This window comes from Bacillus rossius, chromosome 3 (genome assembly GCF_032445375.1).
Source record: "Bacillus rossius redtenbacheri isolate Brsri chromosome 3, Brsri_v3, whole genome shotgun sequence".
NCBI classification, from domain to species: Eukaryota; Metazoa; Arthropoda; class Insecta; order Phasmatodea; family Bacillidae; genus Bacillus; species Bacillus rossius.
In genome coordinates this window covers 61,632,894-61,650,723 of record NC_086332.1, presented here as the reverse complement: position 1 = coordinate 61,650,723, position 17,830 = coordinate 61,632,894, and the positions used below count along the sequence as shown (strand labels likewise).

General features: G+C 34.1%; 1 protein-coding gene across 5 annotated transcripts in view; it reads right to left on the bottom strand.

Moving 5' to 3' along the window:
- The window catches only part of LOC134530772 (baculoviral IAP repeat-containing protein 6), a 328,951-nt gene that overhangs the window by 27,330 nt on the left and 283,791 nt on the right, over positions 1–17,830 (bottom strand). For 4 of the 5 annotated variants that reach the window (XM_063365949.1, XM_063365946.1, XM_063365947.1 and 1 more), the window contains exons 52-55: positions 17,473–17,683; positions 14,176–14,390; positions 9,536–9,724; positions 7,205–7,385 (exon numbers count right to left, since the gene is read on the bottom strand). In XM_063365949.1, the coding sequence (XP_063222019.1) occupies positions 7,205–7,385; positions 9,536–9,724; positions 14,176–14,390; positions 17,473–17,683 (796 nt within the window). The remainder of the gene's footprint in view (positions 1–7,204; positions 7,386–9,535; positions 9,725–14,175; positions 14,391–17,472; positions 17,684–17,830) is intronic. The other variant, XM_063365948.1, reaches the window with a different exon arrangement.

The window sequence follows — 17,830 nt, the reverse complement described above, 5'->3', positions numbered from 1 at the left end:
TTGGGACGCTAACGTAATTTTTACTGTCAACTTCATTGAACATTAAGACAGACTTTAATCTATATTATCAAATTACGTGATTATTGACTTTCGGCAAATATCTGCAATTTAATTACAAACCACAATTTATTCGCACACAGGTTCAGAGGTCCAGAAGCTAGGAATTTCATGCTCGAGCAAGCCGGAGCAAACCCCAAAACTGTTACGTTGTGAACACTTCCAGGAACTTAAATACATTTATTTATTTTGTTTAAGAGTCAGGTTGTCTATGAAATCCCATAGAATGGACTAAATTAGCTATTTAATATTTGTTTTTGTGACATAATGACTCAAGGTTTTTCATGCTATGTTTAATTTAATAAAAATAATTATTTAGAATATTATTTTTATTTACACATGTTGAATACCTCTGGCGCCCTGTTATTAATTTCTGTATTAGAGTTCCAACGTAATTTTAAAAGAAAATATTAATTTCTTTAAGTACACGTTTGTGTACACTTGATTGTATAATGTTAAAAATAGCTGACCTCTGAAATATTTCATTTAGTTTATAACTAGGAATGGACCAAATACAACCCGTAATTTAGATTAAAAATAGTTCTCAAAAAAAATACTTAAGAAAAAGTTGTAAATTTCTGTCATTGAATTCCTAAAACCATTCTCTAATATATACGGTATTATACATTAACCATGTAATCATGCAAATTAAATTACAAAACATATTGAGTTAGAAAACTAATTCAGTGTAAGAAAAATTTAAAGTGTTAAATGTTTGAACACCATTGTTTAAAACTTTTATACATTATTATATTTTTGATGTTTATGAGACCTAGATTAGAATTGGAGATGGACGAGCCACTAGTGACCACGTATTGATAAAGGTTGCCTTCACGTGAAAATTTATATTGACTTTTGGTTCGGTCGAGGATATGTTTAAGAAAAAGTCACATCAGCCCCAAACATAAGTCACATAAAATTAAAATAAATTGACTGATTAGTTTTATTAACAAATATTGGCAAAGTAAGCTAAAACATAAAACGCTTAAGTCGACTGTCGCGTGGGCGACGAGCCATAAATTAGAAGTGAAGTTTGTTTGTCGAGCCACAATGTTAAATACTGAATGTGTTCCAGCACACATACGTTGCATGTGCCCTGCTGGAGCAGCGGCAGAGCCTAATGGTATGTGTAACCACACGGAGCACAGACAATTATCAGTTTACATTTGTGACAGTTTATTAGTGTCAGGATCGATGAAAACATATTCATCACTAGCTCCTGGCAATATTGAATTTGACATCTGGTTGAAGGGTCATAAAAAAATTTCAAGCAAAATATGTATAATTTTTCTCAAAAATAAGTGATATTTTCCTCACAAAACAATTTCATTTTCCTTGACTTTTAAAATTGTAATTTATTTTATAAAATCACAAATTACAAAAACTATTCCGATATAATCTAACATATTTAAGCTTTAAGTTTTTTCAAATGCAGTTTTCTGACTTAATCATCATACAGCTATCAAAATTTTCTTCTCTTAAGTTTCGACGCCTGTCTGTAGCCACTTGGTTATAATGACTCAATAAGCATTCACTATCAACGTTATTGGTGGGACTCCACATGGCTTTCAGTGCTGCTGCTGAAAACTGGAGATGCTCAGTCCCAATAGCCACTGTATTTTGTGAACATCAGATTCACACCCATTCTTTGCTGCTTCCATCAGTGATTCACAACCTTTAAAAATTACAGTGTCATTCAGTTCTCCTAGTTCGGGAATGCTTTTCACTGTTGTCAGAATAGTTATGGTATCATTAAGCAAGATGTGTTTGGGACTGAACAGCTTGTTAAAAGATCTGAATTTTGTTCCCACATAAAGCTGATGCTTTTTGGAATTTCTGCTTCACAAAAGCGTTGTCGCAAGCTGAAGAAAATATTCCCTGGGAAGTAAATTTAAAGCCTTTTGTCAGATCTCCTAAATAATCACACAACAAATGGGCTGTTGGATATTTTGATCCATCCACCTTCGTCAAAATTTCGACAATGTCTGAGCATGATTTTTTTACAGACTCACACTGTGCCAGGACATCGGCATTTCTAGCAGACAAAGGTGTCAAATACTGAACACCACTATTGTTGTTTGCCTTCATGTCATCTTGTTTGAAGGAGTGAACTATATCTAGCAAGTGCTCGCTAAATAAAATACGGACTTCAAACCACAAATTCCATTTTTAAGCAATTGGCAGTGGTAAAAAGGTAGCTGGTTTGCTTGTATTTTCTTCCAGATATTTTAAATAGTGGTGCCTACATTTTCTTGTATTCAAGAAGGCAGTTTTCATCTTCACCACATCTTCATTTACTTCTGACCATTCACAGCACATGACATTGCCCACCAGTGCCAGCTTGTGAGCCCAACATTGCACATATAGGACATGTTCAAAAAAAAAGATCTGTAGAGATAATATGTAGGGATGGGCCGGTCGAATCCTCGAATCCTCGAATCCACGAATCCCACCGAATCTCTAGTATTCGAAAGATTTGAGATTCGAGGAAAAGGATTCGAGGATTCGAAGAAATATTACAGGAAATGTTGTAAATTTAAAAATTCATGCCTAAAATAACAAGGCACATATAATATTACCGTTTCCCAAGATTCTGTACTTTTAATAATTAAGTAACTAAAATTACAATGCACTGATGTGAAACCTATGTTCACTAAATCAACATTTTTGCACAGTGGCTTCATAAAAGTGGAAATTTATTAAGGCATAATTCACAGAAGTGTCATCTGAATAAGCTAAGACTTAAGAGGCCACTCCAGTGTTTCAGGGGCACTACGCAACCCGCGTTAACCTCATAAGATTCAATGCTATTTTCATTTTGCTTATAACTAATTAACTAATATAGACTTCGAAATTATGCTTGCTTGATATGTAAGACAACGATGCTCTTATCAAAGCCCCTTTCTTCAAAAACGTGCATAAATTATGGTTCAAACCTAGACAATACACTTATGCATGTTAGTAAAGATTAGTATAAAACCATAATTTATGCACGTTTTTGAAGAAAGGGGCTGTGATAAGAGCATTGTTGTCTTACATATAAAGCAAGCATAATTTTGAAATCTATATTAGTTAATTAGTTATAAGCAAAATGAAAATAGCATTGAATCTTATAAGGTTAACACAGGTTGCGTAGTGCCCCTGAAACACTGGAGTGGCCTCTTAGAATAAAACACGCTTTGGATCGAAACTCATATAATGATTCTCGACTTTTAAAATCAGTTAACCTAGAAATTAGTTGGTAATATAACCATAATTTTGGCCTCCATCACAAGTTACGGCAGCACATTTAGTATTAACAACAAAATTAACTTTATCTAAAAAAATTGATACGTTATGCAGTATTTATTTTAATAGCAATTCAATTTTAAATTTGCTTATATCAAACACGTTTTCCGTAACGAATATAATTATCTTTCTACATCCGTGTTTGTTTTTGTTAAACTACCAACTTTAAAATATTTGCTGAGTGTTGCATAATGGCCAACATGTGTGTGTTAGCCAGTTATTCTCAGCAGCAAAAAATTACGAATCTTCATATCAAGCATTTTAAATTTCCAAGATAAAATATTTGCAGTGCCCATCCATTTTACCTCTGAAATTCCACCTAATTATTTTCTTTGCTTAAGTGAGCCTAAATGTTAAAAGTTATATGACGAAACATTCTTATTTCCTAAAAATGGCTGAAACCAAGATGGCCTACTTTGGTTGACTACTTCTGTAACTGTTAATAACAGTTACGTTAAAAGCACTAAAATTGTTCCGACGGATTATAATTTCTGTTTCCGTGACTGAACTAATGTATTCTAGGCAGCGTGGTGTTGAAACATTATGGTTAAGTGATATTTAAGTTAAAGTAATATACTTTTACCGGTATCAAGTTCAAAATGTCAAGTGAAGTGTGGGAACACTTTCAGTTTATGCGAAAGACCCTAACTATGCTGCTTGTAAATACTGCAAACAAAACATTTTTCATGGTGGCAAGAGCCAAACTACTAGTGCTATGAAGAAACACTTAAAGAAACATCCAGTCCACGTTAGGGCTGCATCACGGTCTGTGAGTACTAGTTCTAATGAAATCATTGGTGAAAATGTGGCTGAACTAAAATTAGTTGAAACTGAAACTGACTCGTCTAGTAAAGCGATTCAACCAGGACATAGCAAAAGCATTGTACATCAAACTCAACCAACACTTAAAGATTTCATTGGTAAAAGAGAGAAATTTAAGCCAGGAGATACAAGAAGTGCAAATATGTATTACCAAGTTAATAGGCAAGATGATTTGTTTGGACAGACAGCCTTTTTCAGTGGTCGAAGATAAAGGTTTCAATGCTCTAGTGGATCATCTCGATCCTAGGTACGCCATGCCATCACGGAAATATTTTGCTAATAAAGTTATTCCCAGCATGTATACTGAAACTGTGTCATCTGTACAAAAAACACTAAGTGAAAAAGAGTTTGTCTCTGTTACAATGGTTTTGCGGACCTCAACAGCCAATGATGACTACATAGGAGTAACTGTGCACTTCATTGACAGAGACTTGTGCCCAGCATATACGTATGTATAGAGGTGGTACCGTTTCCAGAAATCTCACATTCTGCACAGAACATTTGCAGTTTTCTGACAAGAACACTGGTTCAGTGGGAAATCAATGATAAAGTGTTTGCTGTTGTACGAGATAACGCAAGGAATGCTGTAGCTGCATTGAACTTGTCCAGTTTCAATCACATCCCATGCTTGGCACACACTTTACAGTTAGTAATAAAAGATGGTCTTCTTAGCAGCAAAATGGTTGCTGCAGCAACAGGTGCATGTCGTCGCATGGTGGGACATTTTAAACATTCATCTCATGCCACCAAAGTATTGAGAGAAGCCCAGAAAACTGTTGGTTCACCTGCTCATAGGCTCGTGCAAGATGAACCAACTCGATGGAATTCAATCCTGCATATGCAACGGAGAGCTTTGGCTCTTGCAGCAACCAATCGTGCCTTGCATGTAGAAATATCTGTGGCCCAGTGGGAACTTATTGAAAACATAATACCTATTCTGAAAATATTTGACCAAGCTACCTTGCAAGCAAGTAAGGCTGGTGTTAATTCATCAAAAATCATACCCATTGTTAACAGTCTGCTACAAGAGTTAAAGAAACCTGCACCTGTACTTTCAGGTCTTCAGGGTGTGAAGAATGATCTCTTTGCATCCTTGACAGAAAGATATAGGACACTAGAAGAAGAAGTGTATGTTTTAAGTACACTACTTGATCCTCGATTTAAAGGAGCTGTGTTCACAAGCAAGGAAAAGCTTGACAGAGCAGTGGAACTTCTCACTACAGCAGCACAAAAGCTTGACTTGCATAAGCATTGTGGAGTTGTGCAAAAGCAAGATGGGGTAAGTAGTTCTCTTTGTTTTGTTAATTTTTCTGCAGTTTGTTTGTATCTGTTAGTAATTTATTTCAATTTTCTAACCAGGTACCTATTCAAACTGGTTCCTCAAGTGGCATATGGTCACTACTCACAGATAATACCGGAACGCCTCGCATCCATCAAGTCGGATTCTACAGCTGTTGATGAAGTGACCAGATAACTGCGTGATCCAACAGTTAACCCAGATACAAACATCCTGGAGAATTGGAAAACTCAGTCTGCATGTTTACCCAGGCTACATAAACTGTCGAAAAAATATTTGTGTTCACCTCCAGCGACAGTGTTCTCTAAACGTTTGTTCAGCACTGCAGGGAACATATGTGACCAAAAACGGAATCGTCTGGATCCAGAACGTGTCAAAATGCTTGTTTTTTTAAATAAAAATTTAAAGGGTTGAATATCTCCACATTATGACTTTCACAACCCCCCCCTCCACCCCCTTTCCTTATAAATTAAATTTTACACCCCTGAAATCTGGATTAGGATTCGAGGTACTGTTTGGGATTCTGATTACAGATTCGGATTCGAGAAAAATGGGATTCGAACCATCACCAATAATATGCATTTCATCATGTAATGAGCTGAGTCAAATGCTACGACTCAATGTCGCAAAACTTAAATGCCATACTTCTGGACACAGTCATTTAAAGTTGTCGCATCAGCTTTTTCCAGAAATATAACAAAGGCAACCCGTAAAACTGGAGTTTCCAACTTATCAGGCAAAGTGTTGAAGAAAACTACGAATACACATATTCCCTTACTTTCTGTAGTTTCATCAAAAAGTAGAAAAATTTTGCTGTTTTCTACAAACTCATGCAAAGAATTTGCCTGCTGTTGCACTAGCTTCAGAAAATATGTACTATTCTCCTAACGTTTCGACAATGCAAGTCAACTGCTCCTTCAATAAATTCACACATCCATTCCTCATAGTTCTGATGTTAAGAGTTTTTCCAAGGGTATATTTGCTTTAGCAAAAGCTTCTGTGGTTTTTAATGCAAAGTTATCAATCACAATTTTTTGGCGTTTAGCACTGCTGAAACTGGTAGCCACCGAGGTCGAACTTTATTGTCCGGGAACTTCTTGGTAGGAGCATCATGTTTGGCTGTTTTTATTTGTATAAGAACACTGTCTCTTTTTTCGTAAGTCACTGCACAGCTACACTGTCTGTAGTGTCTGTACATTAAAGTTTTTGAGTCAGAAGTACAGAAAATGTCGGGTCTGAAAACTTCCACCCATTTACAGGAGGCTTACACATTTCAAACAAAAGATTGACAACTTTACCAACTAGTTCCTAAACCTGAAAACTACAGCAAAAACAAAACTGTTAATTAATTGTACTTACCATTTTACACAATAATAAATAAAATTCGTAGTTTTTGCGGGCAACCTATTTAAAAAAAAAGATAATGTACCGGGTTAATGACGCAATAACTTATTTCCTGTACATTGGAGGATGGATTTGGTTGCCTTCTTACTCGAAGGTCACACTTGAAATCATAAAAAATATGGGAGACAGTACTATGTATTGTAACACTGAAACATCATACTTTATGGCTGGGAACATAACTTGACCTCTGTGCAGGTGAAACATGCTCATGTCATTCCAACTTCCCTTCAAGCCAATGAATGGATAATATTTGCCATTACGTGCATCAGATGCTTGCGAATCTACAAACCTTGACATACTCTCTTCTGAAAAGGACCTTTAAAAGAACTGACATACCAGAGTCATTGCGCAAGTAGGAGCACACAGCAGGAAGCAGACAGGACTGTTGCAGCAGGTCATGGAAGATGATGGGCAGCTGAGGCTGGGCAGACCCACCCTCTTCCTCTGCATCGCCATCCACCCCAAACAACATGTGCAGGGGCACTCCTCCCCCTGGGTTCACGAAGCTCGACAGTACCTGCAACAATGCCCAAACATGCTGTACCAACACTGCCGCTTGCTAAGAACTTGCCCCAAAGTTCAAATCATTTAGTGTTGATTATGAACAAATACATCAATAGCACCTGGAAAAGTACTTCCATTTAAACTTAACTATTTCCTACAGAACTTTTCTCTGGTTCCTTGAAATTGTTAAACTGTTTTCTGCAGTGTATGTGAATGTTCAGGTACATACAGTAAAAACCTCTTAAGAAACTTCCACTCAAGAACATTTTGTGCATAATAAATTTAACACTGACCTATCAATACATATAATTTTACCCTTTTAATACATACTTTTTTTTTTAAATTAATAAATCAAAACTTTTAAGTACCTTGAGAAATTTCTCAACAGGGGTTTACTGTAAACACAAATGACTTACTGCTGCTTCTTAAAAAAATATATATCACACGTTTATAAATACATGTTTAGCACTTAAACTAGTTATAACATCTGTCAATTATTCTGCTGAAATCAAAATCAAGAAAGTGAAAATTTATTGTAAAAAGGTATTTGAGTACAAATATTTTTATAAAAAATGTAATTTAATACAAAAAAATAAAATAAAAAAAAACATATTTTCCTCTCTTTCTAAACCAGAATGACTTCTGAAGCAAACAAAAAACATGTTTGTAGGTTAAGAAGCCTAAGCCTAATTCACAACACAGAGAACAACCATAAATAAAAAGTAGATTGAAATGTTAAGATACTTACAGCAAGCTTAATTTTAATTACTCCAACATAAACATTCCTGAATAAATGAGCTGAAAGAAGCCTTCATAACATAGCAAATTTAAGATGCCGCATAAATTAAGGACAAGAAGCCATAATAGGCGTTAACATTTAACAGTTTGTAGGCTTCTTATAAAAAATTTAGCTCAAGTCACCGATAAGAAGCCCACCTCTACGGTAAATAAAACTAGCAGATCTATGAAAAAAAAAAATTCTCATTTTGGTAAAAAATATATGTATAACTCAATTTTTAAAGGCAAAATGTAAAATAATTCAGGCTAAGTTACATAAGAATTAAATTACAAGTGTAATCAGGAAATTTTTATTTAATTATATTAATTAAATTTTATTAGCCAGTTATTGAATTAATTTTTTTTATGCCTATATAGGAATCAATGATTTCATTACTAAACATTTGCTAAACTTTAAATTTAAAAAAATACATATATTTTTTTTTATGCTTCTTTTATGCACTATACTTTTACAACATTGCTTAAAGCAAATTCTAATTTTAAGAATGAAAATGATTTACAAATTTGCTGTTACAACTCACAAAAGATGTTAATTTTTGTTTTCGAAGCAAGCACAGATATTAAATCTAAATCTATAAATGCACGAGATCAAAACCGCACCAATTACAGCATTACAAGCTTAAAAATAATAATAATGGCGTGAAAATATTCATAAGCACTATAAACAAAAATTTAGACTATGCATTTTAACTATACAAGTAATCAAATTTATTTCACAACTGTCTCGTCAAACAGTAGAGGAAAAAATTACATGGATGATTAAAAACACAGACAATTTTTGACTTTTGAAATTGATAACAATTATTTAGGTATTTGTATTAGTTTTATCACATGTGCAAGTAGCAGAGGAAACTAAACAAACGTCTTTGACCCTGGCGTACAATAAACATAATGGATATTAAAGGAAGAGATTGCAATAGTTGCAATGGTGTAATATGTAATAAATAGTTACAATCGATATACCACATGTGACATTAGTAGCTCTCTCACTTCCATTATTTAAGGAGAAAGAGACTAAGACACAAAAACTAAATAAACAAAAATAATGATTCTAGGTTATAGAAAAAATTGCAGCAAATACGTACATAAAATTGCTGAATTAAATTACAGTTTACATTGCAGCAGCACATATTCAAAAAGGTGAATAACTATGGTTTCAAATATAAATTTGAGCTGATTTTGTCACTATTTTGCACAAAAAAATGTTTTGTAAAACATTTTATGGTTGGCCAAATTTTCCTACCTGTACTGATAAAAAAGGATATGTATTTGTGCTTTATTTTATGGTACAAAATGGTGCTATTTTATTTAAAAGCGGTGTCATGTGTTCCACATTATGCACAATTACAACTGAATTCAGCATACCTGAAGCAGGACAGTTACGTGCTCCTCTTCACTGCGCTGGCGGAGCAGGGCCTGCTCCACATTCCATGACTGTACCGTGCTGCCCGTGCCGAAGCCCGTGCCCTTGGCCCAGTAAAGGTGCGACTTGTCGTCGGACTTTCCACGCCCTTCGTAAGGCAACGACGATGCCTTAGTGGCAGCTATCAGCAACTGAAACAACATGCCAAACAATGAACCACATCTCGGGGCTACACTAAGAAAAAAATTCCTTTACAAAGCTGTGTGCTTAAATATGTTTAAGTCGATTTGACACTGATTTCTTAAGAATCAACAGGAACAGAACAGAAGAACTGAGGAACTAACCAAAATGAAACTAATTATTTGTTCAACTCTATCTTACACAATGTATGATAAATCTAAATTAGAGTTTGTTCGTTCAAAATCATTTATACTTAATTTATATGTTTTTATCCACAAGAGCTACTGTCCATAAACTTATTGCATGTTTGGTAACCCTTTCTAAGTAGAATAAAAATCCTTAGAATACCTTTTTTTCTGTAAGGAAAATGATAAACATTAAAATATACAACCTCACACATTTACTAACTGTTACAAATGTCTGCATATCAAAATAACTAATTTAAATAGAAGACTAATAATTTTTTTTTTGCGACTTACTGTTGAAAGTTCACAACAAACTACATACAAGCAAAGATCTCGTATTTAACACATTCTTATGCAGTTAGGGTTAAAGCTTGATTATCAACTTAAATTATCACTGGGTCCAAAACGAGGCACCAATACATTTCTAACCATTTTATTATTTTACCACCAACACAAATGCTCCACACCACAGTTGACTGCACTACCTTGGCAGGAGTTTCAAAGTCTTACCAATCCAACAATGTTAGAGAGGATAAGTATTTATCCAAATTGGTTTTTCATTTACAAAGTTACATTCTAGTTAACATTCAATGAAGGGTAAAATAATAAAGATGCAATGCTTGGACAACCATCAATTAAGTCCAAAATGTTTGGTTGCCTGTGACCTGGTCATTTTCACTTTGCTGCTTAGAAGAAAGCCAGTTCTCAAACAAAAAAAATACAGAATTAGAGGGTCACCATTAAGCATGTTTTTAGAGCTGGATTTGTTCACATTTGAAACTGTTCAAGTAAAGGAAGCATGTTACAGAATGCTGAAAGAGGATACAAACGATAAAGAGAGACAATATTTTATGATTTTATTTTAAGGCCATTTTCTTAAAACATAAGATGGTGTTATTGTTTTTATTTTTTATGAAATCTATTTATTAAAAACAATAGCATATAACTGAACAAATATGACACTTAAATGTTCCAGGATACTAATTACTCCAAAAAATATCATTTTTATTATATATGATAAATTATTACAAAATAATTATTTGTAATAAGCATGATTAGCTATTCAGAACAAATAAATTTAATGTGTTCAATATTTTTGTGTTTGAAAAATGTATTAATATTGTAATGTAAAAATGAGTTATTTATTAATTACAGTTCAAAGAATAAAATAAGTAAATATCTCCAATATTTTTTACATAAACTTCATGCTAAATAAATTAACCTGTTTTATTGCATAATCGTCGCACACACATGATCGCCGTACTGATATTTTAGGGCGTCAAAATTTGGATAAAAAAACCTCTCGCGTAAACGTCGCATGATGTTTTTGGTCCCGCTATTAGATTCCAAGCACTATGTGCCTGTATTTTAATGTATTAATCTAATATTTATTCGGACATTACCACTCACTTATTTAATTATAGGAAATACGAAATTGTCTGATGTGTAAATTTTCTTTTAAAGACGTTTTTAAACGTTATAACTAGGGATGGGACGAATCCACATTTTGGTCGAATCCGAATCCTTGTTCGAATCCTCAGTGTTTGTCATCGAATCTCGAATCCCAGTCCCACACTAAACTTCACCACATTTATTAAAAAAATCACACATTTATTTTAAAAAATTACATAGGCCTATGTATTAAAAAAAAAGCACATGTGTATTTTTAAAAATTATAAAATAAGTGCATAGTGTATACACCTGATATAAAATAGAGACAAATAACCTCAAAAATCACACACGTAAGTTTGCATCTGTCTAATTCTCTGTTAAATTAATCCTTCCTATGTTTTCAATAAAATATGTTTGTATAAAAGACACTATTTAAAAAAGTTAAGTTTTTTTCTGCAATGTTATATCATTGAAGGTTGGAAATGATCGAGTAGTTATACTAATTGACAAAATGCAGCGTAGTTTATCTATGATTGTGCTATTTCCGTTACCTTTACAATATAGTTTAGGTATACAATTTTCTAGAGCTGGATGAACCTCAGTTCTCTGGTTTCGAACCGAACCATAGCAAAAAAATTTTGAACCGTGCCAAACAGAACCTCATACAGAAATAATTGTTTTGAATTAAAATGAACCGACCACCAGCATTTTGGTCTTTAACTGAATGGTGAGAAAGAAAGGTTCTCCAGCCATATGTAAAATTAAAACATTATATAGCTTAGCTTTATTAAAACATTGCAAAACATTTTATAAGTAAAGTTTATGCAATAAATAATGAAGGAAAGAAAACAGTTTAGAGAAAATCATATACTTTTAATTCATGAAGAAGTTCCATCTAAATTTCCAAAAGACTATCTTCCTTTTTCAGTGTACACTAACCTTCATTAAAAAAAAATATAATATTATAAAGATGACGAACATTCAGCATAAGGCCACATAACATATTTTTGTGGTAGACATAACCTAACATTTTTAATAAGTAAAACCTTTTAATAGGACATTAAAAAAAATTCGAATGTGAATTAAGTTACCTATCTACCTACATTACAAAACCCGCTGACTGCAGTTGCCGTTTTCTTGGAAGAATGCTGCTCGTCAGAAGAAACTTGATATTTTTTGGGGTGGTTCTGGGTCATCTGGGTCGTCATTATCTTTTCTCCATTTGGAAAACTTAAACGACGTTAGCCTGCTCATCGCAAATCACCTCAAGAACAATAATATTGTAAACGTAACGTAGGAAGTGTGGTTATAGAAATTTGCGTCGGAAAAAAGAAAACACGAGAAATAATGATGGCTGCCGCGACTACGCTAGTCAACTTCGTACCATACTGTAACATTTACTGGACCAGTACTTTTAATACACAAGATTAAATTAATATTTTCAGTACCTGACTGTTATAACCAAAAAGGCCAAAGAAAATTAATACATCCCAGTAATTTAAAATACTTAATTTACGTAATAATTTTCTACCGCATTTGTCTTGTGTTAACTTGATCACGTTAGTTTTGCCGAAATACGAGTGTTCTTGTACATGCGCTTGAGTTTAACGTATGCGGTACGCAATCTTTAGTGATTTTACAACACTTCTCGTACACGCACTATAGTTAAAGGTATAATATACAATACATTTGGCATTTGTACGATAGTTTATATTACGTAGTACGAGAAATGCATACAAAATTCTCTAAAGTTAACAAAAAACAAAGCGCGCCTATATGAAAAAATGCTATGCGAGTTATGCGACAATTAATAAATTTTTTTTTATTTTGTCAGCACTTGAAATTGTGAGGCGACGATTATGCGATTAAAGTCGGAATATTACAAGTAATGGAATTTTGTAGTGTTGTTTTGTGAATGGTCTCAAATGGGGGTTAGAAAATTATAAAAATGTATTTTTTTTTAAACGAACGTTCGGTTTTTCGAAAATATTTTAAGAGGTTTCGAACCGAATCGAATGTAAGGATTCGGTTCGGTTCGAAATTTTCGAACTTCGCCCAGCACTACAATTTTCAATTACTACCTAAAACTCTTAAAAACCCACCTCGAATCCCACCTCGAATCCTACCTCGGATCCTACGAATCCTCGAATCCATAGGATTCGGTATATTCGACGAATCCAAGATTCGAAAATCCCATCCCTAGTTATAACCTTTATCTGTTCGTCTCGTCACCGCAATGTACCGCTTATAAAAATGTAGCCAGCGCTAGTTGGCATTATTCAAGTTTGGTTATGTTAGTTTCCGTAAAGAGCGCGCACACATAGTTGAATATTGATATTGATATCTCGCCGATTGCAAGCAACGCGTGCTCTCATCGAGTGCTGAGTTAACTACATTTGATGGCCCGCACTCGTTTGTGGTAAGTGTGTACCACGACAATAGTTCAGGCTCACATTCGGGTCACAGTTTTTGTTTTTCTATTTAAAGTTGAAGAAAAGTTTTTGTTGCATGACTTATTAATTTAAATTGTTTGGCGTGCTCTTTTATACTACCCTTTTTAAATAAACGTACTTTCCATGAATGGGTTTTGTTATTATTGTTATTATTTTTTCTCATAAAAGTTGCACCACTAATTATCAAACTTGTTTTTAGTATAAAATGTGTGACGATTATGGGATAAAACACTGTACTTTCACTGTATTTAATATTTTAAAGATTATGTATTTTTTAATTAAAAATGCTTTTAATTAAATTATTTTAATTAATTTTTGGTGCTTCGAGATGTATTAACTTTAATTTCAATGGTACATGGATATTGACATGCTTTTCGGTGTTATTTAAGTTTAGTCTCAATTCACGATTAACGCTAAGTCGGCAGCAAATACCTCGTGCTGCATGCCAGGCAGGTTGATGTCCTGCGACTGGTGGGTAAACACAGAGAGGCAGGCCAGCAGGAGGTGCATGGCACCCACGTCAATGGCCGTCCGCCTCAGCAACACCCCGTCGTCTGTGGTCAGCAGGGAGGAGTCAAACAGCTGGCGCAGTACTTGGAACGGCAACGTGTGCAGCGAGTTGGCCACTGACGACAAAAAGATGTCTCCTGCACAAAACAATGTGATAAGAAAATTGTTGACATACACCTTGTACAACTCACAATAAACTCCACTGTATGAATGATTTATTATTTTAAAATTGTACTAGGTCTTAAAGACTTGTGGTCATTAAAGTCATTAGAGATGAGAGAACACCACACAGACTAGGATATTGGAAAATAAATTGGCCATGGCCTATGGTAAGCTACCATCATAGCATTTGCCTGAGCATTTCTGGAGACCACAGAAAACTGAAATAAGAATGAATGAACTGGGATATGAATTAAGTTCCACTGGATTGCAAGTCTAGTGTTTAACTACTGCGCTACCTCACTCCATATTGCATCTTTAGTTATACAGTTACAAGTATATACAAATTTATGATTAAAAATAAGTGAGCACGGAAACCACATGCGAAAAAAGTGAAACTTCTGCTTATAAGGCATAGACAGAGATCATAACTAAGAATATTAAGGATGCAGGTATTATTTCAAATGTAAAAATGCCTTTTCCCACTCTTTATACGCTCACATCCATTCACTGATACTGTTTTATGCCTCTTTTTGTGGTTTATTCCCCCGATGCCTTTTATAATACTCTTATCTGCCTCTACCTTTTTATGGTTTTTAGGCATGATGTTTAGTGTTGGGCCGATTCCTAAAATATGCCGATTACGATTCCATTTTCGATTCTTAAATTAAAGGGTCGATTCTTCGAATCCAATTCTGATTCCTTATTTTTTATCTGATGACGTTCAACAGAGTAATATATTCAAAAAAAAAAGGTTGTTTATGATTTTAAAATGACTTACATTATGTTTCATTTTCTGTGCATATTTTAACATTATATACAGTTTATATAATGTTAAAAAACATGTTCATTAACCTCAAGTTATGCTACCTTGAATTTCTAGCACAATTTGGCTTTCAAACTTGCATATAGTTAGATGAAACACGTGTTCAAACACTGCCAATAATCAAAGATGTCATATGACGTAAATTGGAAATAATGTTATAACTTAACCAACTTTAGATACCTTACATTATCAACTCAATTTAATTATTGTAAAAAAGGAGGGTTTGTACGGTTAGGTTAAGAATTTTATTTTCAAGCACAACTAAATGATGATCCAAATAAAATGACAATATAACCTCGTTTTTACATATTTCAAGGGACCAGGGTGAAAAAAAATAGAGGGAAATGTAAAAATAAAAATTTATTATCTCATTATGATGGAAATGAAAAGAAACAAGTATGCACCACACTAAAATAAAATGTCAGAGATGCTTACGTTTTCATATATTACCTAGAACTTAATTATCTCACTTGGTGAAAAGAATAAATCCATCCAGTCTTGCAGTTCTTCACAATCGTAAAGAGAAAATAAATTTTTGTTCTTGAGTAAGAAAGATCTGTGCATGTTTTAGCATCTCATAATTTCCACATTTTATGGTGAGATTTTCTTACACAAATTATTTAAACTCTTCAAATAAACGCGTGTTAACATTTAATTCATTTCAGAAATTTAACGGAAACAATTCTGTTAAACTAACAGAACTACTTTCAAAAGATTATGTTTAGTAATAAAAATTTACGAATGTTTCTGCAGCAATGTTTAGAAATTCAGATTTGCCAACTGCCTTTCCAAAATATTTCTAATGTAAAACGAGCATCGCTGAACACGCACAAGAACGCCGATTTACAGCAATTTGGTTATGTTGATTTAAACTTATTTTAATATGGTCGCAGTAATCCACTGTGACTTTGGGTAAAATCTCATTCAAAAATTATTTCATTTATAATTCTTTAAAGTTTAAATTGCAGAGATGTGAAACATCTTAATTTTCATGTTCACATCACCAAAGATTTGGTTCATGACCGTATGGTTTACCATGGCAGAGGTTGTTTACAATGGCAAATGTAGCTGCCATGATCAAATAGTTAACATTTAGTAAATAAAATTTACATTATATTCTTTAAACATTTATGGTTTTGTCCAATAATTTTTGAAGGTTTACTTTTAAATGCAGTGCTGCTGCAACGTAATTTCCGAAAAATGTTTTCGCTTAAAGCAGGAAAGTAGATACTGCATTTGTACTGTAGAGAAAATGGCGTTGCAAGTAAATAAATACGTTTATCAACGAAATTCGTAAATCAGTTCCGTAAAAAAGAATTTATATTGTAGTTTAAAAATTATATTTGCATGCATTTTAATATTTTCTTACGTTGCGTAGGGGATGTATTTTGCAAACTAAAAACAATGCAGGAATCGGTCATGGTCGATTCCAAAACCATTGTATTCTGAATCCCACGATTATAGTGGAATCGGTGGAACTGACAGATTCCGGAATCGGAATTGACCCATCACTAATGATGTTAAATCTCATTGCCCAGCTGAATAAAATGAGAGAACAAAAAAACTCTCTCATAAAACATAAATCCCACTTATAGTCTATCTCAAAGTCTACAAGTCCCTTTGACATTTCAAATCAGTATTCACATACCAAAAATAAATTACACATATAAATCTAACCTCTTAAGCATATGTCTTTTTTTAATTTTTCAATCACACTATTCCCATACGAATTGGATGATATCAATTGCAAAAATCAATCACTCTTTTCCACATGAATAAATAAATTGTAGATACTTTTAATAAAATAAAAGAAATATGGCAGTCAATGGTTGGCAGTTACAAAAACTGAGGAGTAGACAAACACAAGCAGCGTTATGAGAATTCCGTAGCATCACTGCTGCGTCATTTATAACTTCCTCCTGCTGTCTCTCCTTCTGTTACAACTAGCATATTGTAGCATGCTACGATACTTGCCAATCCCCTCTCCTCTACCATCTTTTCATTCGACAGCTAGTGCATGCGTTGGGAGTTTCAATCTCAGGTTTCCACACCATGCACCTAACTATCCCCCTCAAGTGATCTGAATTCTTGTAATGCACGAAAATTGTAGTCCCCTCAACAAAAGTTTCACTTCAAAAATAGTTGAAACAAAATTTTAAAAAATTTAACAGTGCTGTCAAAACTGTGAACCCTTTTTTGGGCCTACATGATGGTAGGCAGTAAGTTGGACGCACCTCCTTCGCCATCGTCAGTGACCCCCAGGACCAGCCTGAGGAGACACTGGGCCTTCTTCTTGTCCTGCAGAAGCACCTCCGCGTAACCTGGCAGGCGCAGGAACAGGCCGAAGGCTGCAAGGGAGTGTGGAGGGACCGTAGGCGTAGGGAGAATCGACGAGCACACCCCTGCTGACACGTTTGTGTACACTTGCACAGAGTCCTCGATCTCCTGAAAAAACCCAAATCAAAGTAATCCCTTAAACACTGCTTATGCTAGCTAAGATATCTTTGTCCAAAAAATCTTAGTTTCTTGTACATCAAAACTCATTCAAGGCAATCCCCTTTCTATACACATTAACTGCGCAGTTGCCTTAAG